General features: G+C 52.0%; 1 protein-coding gene across 1 annotated transcript in view; it reads right to left on the minus strand.

The window, feature by feature from the left end:
* Nucleotides 1–462: 462 nt before the first annotated feature.
* The window catches only part of Fgf18 (fibroblast growth factor 18), a 31,148-nt gene continuing 18,085 nt past the window's right edge, over nucleotides 463–13,525 (minus strand). The window contains exons 4-5 of the mRNA XM_052759004.1: nucleotides 8,621–8,727; nucleotides 463–1,494 (exon numbers count right to left, since the gene is read on the minus strand). Coding sequence (XP_052614964.1) covers nucleotides 1,228–1,494; nucleotides 8,621–8,727 — 374 coding nt within the window. The 3' untranslated portion in view covers nucleotides 463–1,227. The remainder of the gene's footprint in view (nucleotides 1,495–8,620; nucleotides 8,728–13,525) is intronic.

A 13,525-nucleotide genomic window follows, 5' to 3' on the forward strand; every position in this document is an offset into this window, starting at 1 on the left:
AACTGACCTCAGAATCCAGCCTGAGCTTGACCAAACACTGTGGGATTCATAAACTGTTCTTTGATGGATTCCCAACACTTAGCAAAAATAGTTAATCAAGGAAAAATGGATACACACACATCAATGAAGCAATGAATCTGAATTACTAAAGGTGAAGTTCCCTGTGGGCTGGGGTAAATCCCCAGAGCCCAGACCAGACTAGAGGCCATGTCAATGCCTATGAACAAATGATTTGAGTCCAACCCTGCATCAAGGACACTGATTTCTCTGAATCTGAAACAGATTCCCATGTGCTCTGAGGTTGCCTGTTCAGTGCCTAGAACAGTGGCCCCAGCACACAGCCATGGTAGCAAATGAATGCTCGTGGCCCAGACCTCAGCACAAAGACCAAGAGGAAAAAGCACACAGAGACTGCCCCGCCAGAGCCTGGTCCCCAGCCACCACACTCCTCACGGGTTTTTTTTAAATAATTTGTGGGTCGTTTTTAATTGTTGAGGCAGTAATACTTGGTTCATGAAACTGCAATATACAGAGAGGTGAAATAAATAGCTTATATATATAATATATATAATATAGCTGGTTTTAAAATATTCCCTTATCATTGGTGTACTAGGTCACGTGAGTCACGGAAGGTCCATAGCAGCATCCTCCAGAACTGCGGGCAAGGCAGGCCACCATGATTGGACGAGGCGTCTGTCGTCGGAAGGTCGAGGCGCGGAGAATTCTCAGGGGCGCCTTCCCTGCGCGGTGTCGCGGGACAGCTTGCAGTGGACAATAAATAAATGACTGCAAACCAGAGAGCGATTCTTGTTGGAGTCTAGGGCAGGGAGAGGGGTGGGGAGGGGAGGGGCACTACTTTCCTTTTTTTTTTTTTTTTTTCCTTTCTGTTTTTTGTTTTTGTTTTTGTTTTGCTTTCAGAACCTTTGGGGAAAGGACTTTGGTTTCTCGCCGTTTTCTCATTCAAGTCCTCCTCTGGGGATGAGTTTTGAGTTGTCACCCCCCAGAGAGAGGCAAGCACCTGTGGGTTGACAGCAGTCCCCTTTCGGGAGTCCTTTGTCATGGGGTTCAGGTCAACGGTAGAATCCTATCACCCCTCCCCTCCCCCAAGACTTTAGGTTCAGTTTTTGTCTTCTTTTAAACACAATGTACAAAAATAGAGATTCTTCCTTATTTTTCGTGTAAAAATATTCCTCTGATGTAGTTCTCTAGGGGTGAGTGTGGCCGGACTTAGCCGGGGTGAGTGGGGCGGATCCGCCGGGACCGCTTGGTGACCGTGGTGTACTTGAAGGGCTTCTGCAGCTCAGCCTGTCCCTTGGGGTAACGCTTCATGAAGTGCACATCTTGCTGGTTCTCCCGGGTCTTGGGACCCTTGCGAGGCCTCCCCTTCTTGGTGAAGCCCACGTACCAGCCTGAGTACTTGGCTGACATCAGGGCTGTGTAGTTATTTTCCAGAACCTTCTCGATGAACACGCACTCCTTGCTAGTACCATCAGGCTGCAGGAGAAAGACAAGGAGCGTCAAAGAAAGGAGAGTCAATAATCCCCCAATAAGTATGCTACAGCGGACTTTACACACAGCCACAGTGATGGGAGTGGGCACCGGGGCCCATTGCACCCGGGTCCCCCCAGGTCTAGAGAGGCTTCACTCAGCTCCCAGCCTCACAGCACCAGCAAGTGTAGTTTCGCCAGGGGAAGGAGTTGAAGACAGGCAGGAGCACACATGCCTTGTGGACATGGCAGGTGATCAGATACCAAGGAGGGCTCTGCTTAAAACTAGACTTCACAAGCACTGTAAGGATGGGCCTAGGAGAAGATTCGGGAGCCTGACTAAAGCCCGGCAGGAAGCCTTTGCCTGCAGGAGAAAATAAAGGGAAAAGACATTGGAGGCACGAAGCTCCGAAGCTCCGAGTGGGCGCTGGGATGTGGCTGAAGCTGGGACACCACAGCAGAAAGGGGCTAATCTTTGCTTCCTTAGATGCAAATAGTTCTTTGTTATAGGCCCTCCCAGCTTGCTCAGTCCTCCACGCAGGGAGCAGAGTTCCATTGTCTTGCAGAAGTCCACACCATCCTTAAGATCCTTCCTCACAGGCTCCACATCATCCCTACTTGAGCAACAGACCTAGATCTAGCCAATCAAATAGGAACCCCTTCCCAGACATGTGACCCAAGCCCACCAATCAGTGTACTATGTGAGTCCAACCCCCAGTGCCCAAAACAAAACACACAGAGAAGAAACCTGTGCTGCTAAATCAGCCCGTCCAACTTTGTGTTTCCCACTCGCTCCCATGAGCCATTGCTGCCCCAGGAGGAGGCCTCCGCAAGGTCTCCCCACCGTCTTTTGTTCAGGGTAGTCCCAGCAGAGCCAACCTGGAGAGTCTCCCTGTGCGTCAGCCTCATTTACAAGTGCCATTCCTCGCCTGTCTCTATGATGCAGAAGTCACTGTACTCTTTTGCCTGGATTCTGAGGTTTGGAGGAGGACTTGGCCACCCTGAGGTCACCGGATGTGCTAGGGTTCATTTGGCTTTTGGCTCCAAGGTCAGTGCTCTCTGCCCTGCATATCTAGTCTCTCAAGACTTAGGAACATCTATTCAGGAACCTGAGACCCCAGGACCCCCTGACGCAGCCTGTGGAGTTTGGCCATGCTACATCTTATTTTTGGATGGTTCCTAGCTTGCTTCATACCAAGTAGTAAAGTGTGCCACATCCCACACTGAGTACAGAGTGTGTTGAACTGTATCGCAGAAGAGTTGAACGGCTGACTTCACGGCAGATTTTGTGCAGACCTGCCAGGACCCATTTCTCTTACAAATGATGGACTAAACCATCAGCTGAGTTAAAGGAAATGAGACACCGTTGGCCCACGTGGTGGTGAGGTCACGTGACCTGCAGATGCAGCTGGGTCCACAGCCCAAGTGTAGTGACCAGGGCTTCGTGGTTTCTTCATTCTGGCACTGCTACCCAGCAGGATTTCCTTTCAGGCTGGTAAAACGGCTGCCTCGTTTCAACCTTACAAATACCTCAAGTTAAAAGGGCAGGTGGCTCTGCTGGGACTACCCTGAACAACCCACGCTGGGGAGACCTTGGGGCCTCCTCCTGGAGCAGCAATGGCTCATGGGAGACAATGGGAAACACAAAGTTGGACGCGCTGACTTAGCAGCACAAGTTTCCAGCTAACATCTCCAAATTTAGGCCGGGCCCACTCCTCGTTCCGGACGGCCGCCCAGCCAAGTTGGAAGCCCAGCGGTCTGGCTGTGTGTGGAGACTGAGGTGAGGGTTCCAGCCTTTTGTTTGAAGTGGAAAACTGGCCGGAGCTTCCAGGACATTCACCTTTGAGAGGAGGGCAAACCTAGTCCCTGCAGACAGAGTGCCGAACTCTGCAGAAAGGCTGGGTAGAGAAACTCTCTGGGAAATGCTGTCTTTTAAGCCAGCTTCAGAACAGACCGAGGGCAGGTTCAAGACACACACGATACCCAGAGGACAACCTGGGCAGAGATAGTAGTAAGACTATTATAAAGGAACGCAGAAAAACGTGTGTAAGGCCGGCTGAGGCCAGTGATCTCTTCTTGGCTCTAGGTCTCTTGTGGAAAGGTCTAGAAGCTCCTCTTCCAACTCTTTATGTGATCTTCACCCAAGTCAAAGCAACGGGAACAAGAGCTAGACAACACCGTCCTGGTTCTCTGTCCTTCAAAGCTCAGCTCTATAATTACCTCCTGTGGGAAGCACCCCTTGATTGCTGCTTCACTCTCTAGGCAGCGTCTCCACTTCCCTCAAGAGGCACCGGTCTAACAAAGGTGCAGCCTACTGTTAGCCGCTTAGCCTTTCTTGCCAAGTCCATGGTGGAGAATCTGTGCTCATGATAGGCTCCGCCACTGGTTCCCTAGCCCCTCTGTGTCCTGGGGTGCTGGAACCAGCCCAGAGCCCAGCTTCCCAGTCCTTTGAAGTAAATTTAGACATGTACTGAGCATCTGCACTTAGAATTCTACTAGTTCACACACTCTATCTTTGGAAGTCCCCGGGTACCCACCTCTCTCTCCTACCCCATGCTCCAACAGAGTACTCTACTCTGCATCTATCTACCTGCCTCCTCCATAGTCCAAGAGCTCCCTGAGACCAGGATTGCTTCTGACTTACTCTAGGAGCTGAGCACAGGCCTTAGCCCAAGACGGGGTTTGTGGTCAAACAAATGAGAGCCTACCAAGACGGATGGAGTAAGTGGGTGACACAAGAGCGAGCCTGAAAAAAAAGAGAACCTACCTTCTGAATCCCTCACAGTGCCTCTCAGATGTCCTTCCAGAAGGACTCGCTCACTGTTCAAGGAGACAGAGCAAGCTGAGGGCTTGAGCCTTCTCCTGGCCCACTTGGTCTCCCTACTCATTCATTCAGTATTTATTGATTGCTGACCACAGGCCAGACATTCCCACATCCATTATGTCATTTCGCTCTCTTTAGTCATTGAGATTGACTCGGCCTCGAGAAAGGGAACAGCTCAAAGAGGCCAAGGGGCTTGCTTGCCCAAGGTCATGGCACTTGACAACGCCCCCTAACATCCTGGTCTCATGTCCAGTTCTGGAGAAGTCCATGGGGAGAGGAGAAGAGGCAGAGTGAGTGATGGCCACCAGAGCTCCTCACCTCTCACAGAGCCACCACGGGCACATAGTAAAACGTGGGCACAAAGTGAGATGTTGGTCTAGCACAGATCAGGCATGTAGGCTCAGTACATGTCTATGTTTTCTATGTTCAGAGGGCTGGGAAGCTGGGCTCTGGCTTGGTCCCAACACCACATGGGCACAGAGGGGCTCTTGGGAACTAGTAGGAGCCAATGATGAGCACAGATTCTCCACCATGGACTCAGCCAGAAAGGCCAAGAGGCTAACAGCAGGCTGCACCTGAGCTTGACCATTGCCTCTGTTTCTGACCCCTTCTATGACCATAAGTCACTTACATTGACATTAAAAAAAAATAAATAAATTACTTTAAAAAAAATCAAAGCTTGGGCTGCAGCTCAGAACTTCGGACTCTGCTGGCTAAGGCAAACAGGGGCATCAGCTTTTCGAGTGTAACCTCAGAGCCTTGGAAAGTTAGTAGAGATCAGCCTTCTCCTCCAACTCCACTTCCCACCCCCTTATTTCCAATGAGAGTCATAGTCCTTCTATGTGACCTGTATCCTGATAACATCACTAAATCACACCTCACCTAACACCAAGAGATTTTAGATCTATGAGGGAGGAAAAATCCCCTTCTGCTGAAAACATTGAATTTTTCAGTGACTTACAACCAAAGTGGCCTTAATCCCCTGCCCTGAAAGACTCTGAGGCTCTGTTACTCCCAAAAGGACAGGTGGAGAGGGGGGATTCTGATTAGTACATGATAGGAGATGCTCAGCAATTCTTTCTGGGCTATGCTACCTTCTGGCCAAGTGGATAGGTTCAGAGGGGTGGCTGGGAGCAGGCTACCAGAGCATGCAGGGCTCCGAGACAGACAGAGGGAATGACTCCAGCCAATGGCTAGTGCATCTGAAATAGCTGTTTTCAGGGCTCAATGCATGACCCCTGCTCTGGCCAGAGATGTGCAAGGGCTGATACCTATAACCCACAGGAAAGAGGAAAGCATCCTGCTCAGGCACTCCAATGCAGCAGAGGCCAGAGGGCCCAGGGGTTTGGCAGTGATGCCAAAGCCAGCTTCAGGCTGGGGGTGTAGCTCAGTCCATATAGTGCCTACCTGACAGGCACAGAACTCAGGGTGCATTCTCAGCACCACATGAATCGGGGTAGTTATGCATGCCTCTAATCTCTGCACTCAGAAGGTAGAGGCAGGAGGATCAGATGTCCATGGTCATCCTTAGCTACATAGGGAATTCCAGAGTTCCAGTACAGCCCTCGAGGGAGGAGACCATGTCTCAAAAAAATAGAGTAAAATAAGCCTGTATTTGAAAGGGGAAGGAGGAAGAGCCTGCTTAAATGTCTACATGAGTCCCCCCTTACAGACAAGGCTCCAAGGTTCAGTGGGCCAGGACACCTAGTGGGCCAGGACACCAGGCTCCCTGGTCTGGTAGGCATCATTCTTGCAGCAGATTGAGTCATCTCAGAAAGCAAGAGCCAATATCCCTGCTTCTGAGTTGTGCTGGTACCCCACCCCCACCCCCCAGGCTCTGCATGAGCTCCCAGCCTGAAGGAGAATGCAGACCTGAATGAGTGAGGGCAAGGAGTGACATCCAGGTGAGCGAGAGGAGGCATAGCTGTGGGCAGACCGTGAGCTAACTAGGGGCCAGGGACATCTAGAGATGTCCATGAAGAGTCCATGGAGAGACCAGGATAGGGCTGGGAAGGCTCAAGCACGGAGCCCTAAATCTACATCCAGGGAATGGGTGTGAGCAGTTCAGAGAGCCTGGAGCATAGGTTTCCAGGAATATGAGAGGCCGAGCTGAATGAGCCCTAAGCTGGTCTAGGGGAGGAGGGGAAGGCTCCAAGGAGGCCTGAAACTTCCCAAGCAAGGCAATGAAGTTTGGGGGCGACAATATCTGGAAAGCGCTGAGACTGTAAGGAGGAGACACACCCAGCCATTAAAGAGGGGACTCTCCCCCGCAGGACCCAGCCTGAGTGAGCAGGGAGCCTGCCATCGACAGCCTACCCAAAGCTGATTCCCACCCCACCCAGCACAGGTGGATAGGGGGGCCAGCAAGCCCCTGGGCCCAGAAGGGTGGTAGAGGCTGTTGAGCTAGGAGGGCGCAGAGGTGGAGACAGGGGACCCGGCCCACTTCGCTGCTGTGCCTTGAGCCAGCTGAACCGTCACCAATATTAATGACGGGAGAGAGGGCAAGGGGGCAGGAAATCGGAGCCGGCTCCTGTGGAAGCAGTGACTCAGCGGCCAGCCGGCGGGAGGCGGCAGGGCTCCAGCCCGAGGGGACCTGTCGTTCTCCTGACCCCATGATGGCACTCCTGGGGGTCAGGATGCCGGGAAGAGCGCAGGCAGGGAGGCGGCACCGGGCAGCGCAGACGCTGGGCACAGGGGGAGCAAAGGGGAAAACCGAGGCTCAAACCCAGAGCAGGTTGGTCTGGGAGGAGGCCCAGGCGGGCAACAGAACAAAGCGCCTGACGCGGGGCTGGGCCGCCGCCGCAGGAAACTGCTGGCCAAGACGGGACGGGCTGGGCCAGGGGACATGGCACCCGCCCCTGCCCGCCGCCCCAGCCGCTGAGGGACCCCCTTGCCGGCCGGCCTGCGAAGGCGGCGGAAAGTGAATCACTAATTGAAACCACTCCTCGGCATCCCAGTGCTCTTCGGATTACTATTATTTTGCAGCTTGGGTTGGTATGGGTGTGTGGCTGGAATCTTTCCCTTCCAAACCCGGCTTTGAATCCCGCCTAGCGCTAGTATGGGAGTTTGGGATCAGTGCTCAGGAATGTGGCCAGCTCTCAGCTTTCCCACCTGTGAAATGGGAATGGTCGTGATGCCAACCTGCCAAAATCATCTGCAAGTATTTTTTTTTGCCTGATGTCTGTGAGACAGTAGGCGTTCAATTAGAGAAAGTGGTCATTACTCATGTGTCAATTCCTTGGTCCTCCACCCAGGGATAAAGGGACAGAGGGAAGAACAAAAGGCTCAAAAAAACAAAAATTACTTCAACAAGACTGACCACTCCCCGCTTATGCCGAGAAGGTATAGTGGAAGCAATTTCCCCAGGACCTTGTTCCTAAGCAGAGGCCCATCTTCCACACCACCTGTCCAGACAGATTCCACCTTCAGTTCAGTTTAGAAGCAGGGAGAGTCCCTCAAGAGAGCAGAGGACAGAGAGGTGACTTCACTATAGAGCTTCTATGGGTGACATCTTCCTCTTGAACCTTTGGGAGAAACAAGCCCATGACCCTCACAAACAAGCACATGAGAATATAAAGAAGAGAGATGAAGGGCAGACTTCAGAGAGCATCCAAGCCCGGCAAGTGGGTGTATTCTCTCTCTCTCTCTCTCTCTCTCTCTCTCTCTCTCTCTCTCTCTCTCTCTCTGTCTCTCTGTCTCTCTCTGTCTCTCTGTCTCTGTCTCTCTCTCTCTCTCTCTCTCTCTCTCTCTCTCTCTCTCTCTGTCTCTCTCTCTCTCTCTGGCGCACACACACACCACACACAGAAACACTAATTCGACATTTGCAGCTCTCTGGTCTGTCCAAAGTAACAAAATCTTCCTGAACTGATGGAACCGTGGGCCCCAGCTCTGAGTGACTTTCTGGAGACTGCGGCTGCTGCCAACCCCTGAGGATAGTTAAGCTGATCCCTGCAGTCACAGCCCATGGGCTGCAGGTTCCCTGTTCCCAGACGCCACGAGCACAGGAGCTGGCTGCCCCAGGGGTTCCTCCCTATAGAACAAGCCAGAACTCCACATCCTTCTCCAGCAGAGTCCAGGGCTCTGTGGCACCAAGTGGCAGCCATAAATATCTCAACCTGGCTGCTGCAGGCACGAAAACAAAAAACCTCGATGCCTGGAAGAGAGATGCTGTCAGGTGCTGATCTCCCTCATCCACGTATATTTACCAGACCTGTGTTCCAGGTAGGGCTAACAGGACCCTGCATATACTTTGCCAGTTCTCCAAAGCTGGCTGAATGGACTCCCAAGCACCCAGGATTTCAGCACTCACCTTCCCCACGAGCTTGCCTTTTCGGTTCATGCACAGGTAGAACTCGGTCTCCTTGCCCTTGATCCGGACTTGACTCCCGAAGGTATCTGTCTCCACTAGGAGCTGGGCTTCGAAAGGCAGAAGGAGAATAAGACAAGCTTTTTAACCAGAGGCAATGGTATAGTCTAAAGACCCAGTGACATGCTCCCTGACCTTACCCCTGGCCCCTCACTTCCCCAAAGTCAAGCATGGAAGAGGATTCTGGTAGGTCCCATGAGAACACCCTGACTCTGGGACAGGGGGAGAGAAATTGCTCCTATTTCCCCCATGATCCAGTCTGAGAGGAGTTCTGTCTGTGGCCTTTCCCCCTCACACACCTCTTAGCCCCTCAAGCCCACTCCTCAAAGTGGGACCAACAGTCACACAGAATACCCAGAGAAGTAACCAAAGGAACACACACACACACACACACACACACACACACACACACACACACACACATACACACACACACAGAGCCGTCGGGACCTCATGCTGTTTCCTTCAAAAGTTAGGTCAGATGTCCTTTTCCCCAAGGGCAAACATCTGGCCTCCCTACTAATGCAGTTTTGGCACCTTTGACCTGGCCACTTGACACAGGAAGACACAGAGGTGAAGGTGCTGCACCCCTGGGAAAGAGTCTATGTTCAGAATCTCCCTCCTCCTGACTGATGGGTAACTAACTTTCTTTCAAGACCACAGAGGTCTGGTCAGGACCCAAGTCTCCCCCCCTCCCCCATCCCCAGGACCGGAGCCCACCCATGCCTCAGGGTCAGGATGGAGGTATCCACACTGCTCCCCGAAACCCCTGGCAGACAAAGGCATCAGTGACCTTCCTGCTAGCCAGTCCACATTCCCCCTGTAGGATTCAGTGTGACCTGGGGTGGGCTCTCACTCCTCTCTGGTCTTGAACCCCCATGACCTTCTCCATTACCACTCCCCTCCCCCATGGCTGTTTTCTTTGGCTGTGACCCTTCACTTCCAGCACCTGCCCCTCCCTCAGCTACAAAAGTTTCATTTCAGTGACAAGGGACTTGCTTCTCCACAATCACAGGCCCAAATTCCTGAGTACAGTATCTACGGAGCCACAAGGAGTGTACCTCGGTGCCTCTAAAATACACTAGGTATGATTTTAATAAAAAACATTTACAAATATAGGCCCTGGTGCCCTGCTGTGAAAATTGAAACCACCTGGAACTTGGGGTTTCCATAATTAATCTAGCCCTCCTTTGACACCACTTCTAATTAAAATATGATTCCCACCTTAAAAAAAGAATTTACATAAAATTTAAAGACCTAACAAGAATTTTGTAATTCTGGGAGCAAGGTGGGGCACATTCCTCTTTCCGCGTCTCCCCCCCCCCCCCCCCAGTAAACACTGAGTTGGGAACGTGAACTAGCCTTATGTACGCTGCGTGCCCTCATTCAAACCCCTTGTCCTTCTTGCCACTCACTCGCTCGGGAAATTCACGGTAGCTCCCCAGGCTGCTCTACCATCTCCTGGTAGAACTCAGGCCTCCCATAGTGAGAAAGTTCTAGAAGCTTCAGTGGGGACTGCATGTGTGTAGAGAAGGCAAGAGTCTGGCATGCCTAAACATGGACTTGACCCCCAGGCTCTACTTGACCTCTGTGTGGCCTTGGACCACAGGGTCTTCACCAGTGAACTGGGGGAGAATTGTCCTGACCCTCAACAGAGCCTGGGGGGCCTGTAGCATGAGAGTGCCTCCTTCTAGAGGGCCAGAGGGGGAACTCACTAACCTTCATTTTAAGTTTCCTAAAAAGCTACAAAGTTTAACCTTTCCTGGAAGAAAAGAGCGCCCAGTGGCCAAACCCACATGCTCACATGCGGGTGGAAGGGAGCCTGCTTCCAGAGGCCCTGCCCCTGCTCCTGCTCTGAACCTACTCAGCCTTCTCCAGGCACAGGCACCCCACACCAGAGAGGGCCTCTGACAATGGCCACCGGTCTGGTGCCATCCCACACTGTATGACTTGAACCCTGAGCGGATCACCATACCCCACTCTGAGCCTCAGTTTCCTCCCTGGTGCAAGGGGGTGGAGTTCGGCCCCCTTCTATTTCTCTCTAGAGCCGTGGAGTCAAGCTTAGGAGAAGAGCAGACTCACCTGGGAATAGGGAGTCTGTCATTGATGAGAGAAGCATTGGGGATAGGGCCCATCCTCACCCCCATTCCTCCATGGACAAGATCTGCTTCCATAGGATACAATTAAAGCTCCCCCCACATCCACATGAAGTAAGGGGCCCTCGTCCTCTTTTCCCAGGGTAAGGAGTGAGGTGCCCTGCAACAGCCCAGCGGGAGGACCAACGGCAGGGTTGGCTGCCTCTGAAAGCCACTCCCAACATTGCGCCACCTCTCAGCAGCAAGGAACCTGGCCATCCCCCCATCCCACCGTATCCCCAGGGTGGGTGGGGACATCCAAAGGGCCTGGGGTAGAGAGACTAGGGCTTCAGTTCAACTCCACGCTCCACAGGCCAAGCCACCCCCATCCAGCCCAGGCAGGGTCTGAGCTAGCCACTAGCAGTCTGTTCTTCCTACCCACCCTGACCACAGCATGCAGTGGAGTGACCTAGACTCCACTCAGAGAATGACATAATGAGGCGGGAGTCGGGCCAGAATTATGTAAAGTCTTTGGGGAGTAACAGAGCAGCAGCAGCAGCAGCAGCAGCAGCAGGAGAGAAAGAGGAACAGACACTCCACCCAAGCTTGGTTTGCTCCAGAGCCTTCCTGGTCCTCCTCATCCTCCACCCGCTTCTGACAGCCGAGCTCCAAAGATGCAGCTCTCAGGAGCAGAAGCCTCATCTTGGCTCAGTTTCGTTGGCAGGGCCTGCAGCTGGCCTGGGGGATGACATTATCTTGCCACCCCCTCCCCCACCAGCCCGTCCAGCTCAACGGCCACCTCCCTCTGCCACTCTCACCCGGGATTCCTTCCACACATCAGCTGGAAGTGTCCTTTTAAAATACTGATGGGGCTAAGAAGGTGCTTCGGTCGGTAAAGTACCTGGCATGCAGCATGAGTACCTGAGTTTGGATCCCCAACAACCCATGTCAGAGCTGGGCACGGTGGAGAACATCTGTAACCCTAGTGCTAGGGAAGCAGAGATGGGAAGATTCACAAAGCTCACGGGCCAAACGGTCTAAGCCAATCTAAGCCAATCTGTGATCTCCAGGTTCAGTGAGAGACCATTTCTCAAAATTAAAGATAGAGAGCGACTGAGGGAAGACATATGAAGTTGACCTCTATACACACACACACACACACACACACACACACACACACACACACACACACCAAAAAAAAAAAAAAGATTACATCTCTTCCCTGTTGAAAAACCTCCCAGGATTCATAAGCAGCTTAGAGAAAACGCAAGCTCTTCACGGGGACCCACATCATCGGGCCCCTGTTGTCTGTCCTTCCCGGCCTCCCAAGCACATTGGCTCCCTTGCTATCTCTCTGACACACTTAGTTCCTGCAGTGGGACCTTTGTGCTTGCTCGTCTCCCTGGAGGTTGCTTTGCCCAAACCTTCCCATGGTTGAGTCTCATCCCTCCAGGTGGCCAAACAGCATCTCCTTAGAGATGCTGTGGTTTGAATAAGAATGGCCCCCATAGGCACCTACGTTTGAATGATTACTCTTCAGGAAGTGGCACTACCTGAAAGGATTAGAAGGATTGCAGGCGTGGCCTTGTTAGAGTAGGTGTGGCCCTGTTGGAGGAAGTGTGTCACTGGAGGGTGGACTTTGAGGTTTCAAAAGCCCATGCCAGGCCCAGTCTCTCAGAGACACACGCACTCTCTCTCTCTCTCTCCCATCCCCCCACCCCTACCTTCAGATCAAGATAAAACTCTCAACTACTTCTCCAGCACCATGGCTGCCATGCCTACTTCCGTGCTGATCACCGACTAAAACTCTGAAACCATAAGCAAGCCCCCAGCTAAATGCTTTATTGTAGAGGAGCTGCCTTGGTCGTGGTGTCTCTTTACCAACTAAAAGAGTTACTAAGAAAGACACCTTCCCTGACTGTAACTGTCTGATATCAGCACCATCCTCCCCAACCCAGCACGCACCGATTCCCATGCCACTCTATTTTTTTTTTGTTTTCTTGTTTGTTTGTTTGTTTTCTGTACAGTATTATTGTGTTGTTGTGAGAGTGTCAGGTCCCCTGGAACTAGAACAGACAGCTGTGAACTACCATGTGGGTGCCGGGGACTGAACCTGGGTCCTCTGGAAGAGCAGCCAATTGCTCTAAACAGCTGAGCCAACTCTGCAGTGTATTCCAGCACTCTACAACTGTTTATTGATATTGTTTCAATCTTAAATGTTCCCTCCAAAGCCCATGTGTGGGAGGCTAAGTTGCCTGCTTACAGCATTACTAGGTCCTTTCAGATGTGAGGTCCAGAGGAGGAAGTTAGGTAACACACCCCTTCTTGTCTCTCTTTCCGCTTCCCGGCCATCAGGAGGTAAGCCTCCTCTTCTACACACTCAAGCCATAACATTCTGACTTGCCACAGGCCCAGGAACAAGAGGCTAGCCAATCATGGACTGAGCCTCCAAACCTGAGCCAAAATAAACCTTACTTCTTTTTAACTTGACCACCTCAGATATTTTATTATAATAATAGCAAGTTAACACAATTTGTTACCTTGTCCTTCCTCACCAGCAGGGTAAGCCCCAGGAAGACAGGACAGCTGTCCTTACTCCCCACTGGTAGCGCCCAGCCCAGGCCTGGCTCATAGTAAATGGCCACTGATTAAATTACTTTAAGTTCATGGACAGCCTCGGGATGTAGGTGATGACGGGCATGATTCAGAGCTCAAGGAAGATTCAGTTTGGTGAAGCGACACGTCACAGAGCTGGCGATGATAAGTTTAATCA

The sequence above is a fragment of the Peromyscus californicus genome, unplaced genomic scaffold, assembly GCF_007827085.1.
Source record: "Peromyscus californicus insignis strain IS unplaced genomic scaffold, ASM782708v3 Scaffold_3__1_contigs__length_106647218, whole genome shotgun sequence".
NCBI lineage: Eukaryota > Metazoa > Chordata > Mammalia > Rodentia > Cricetidae > Peromyscus > Peromyscus californicus.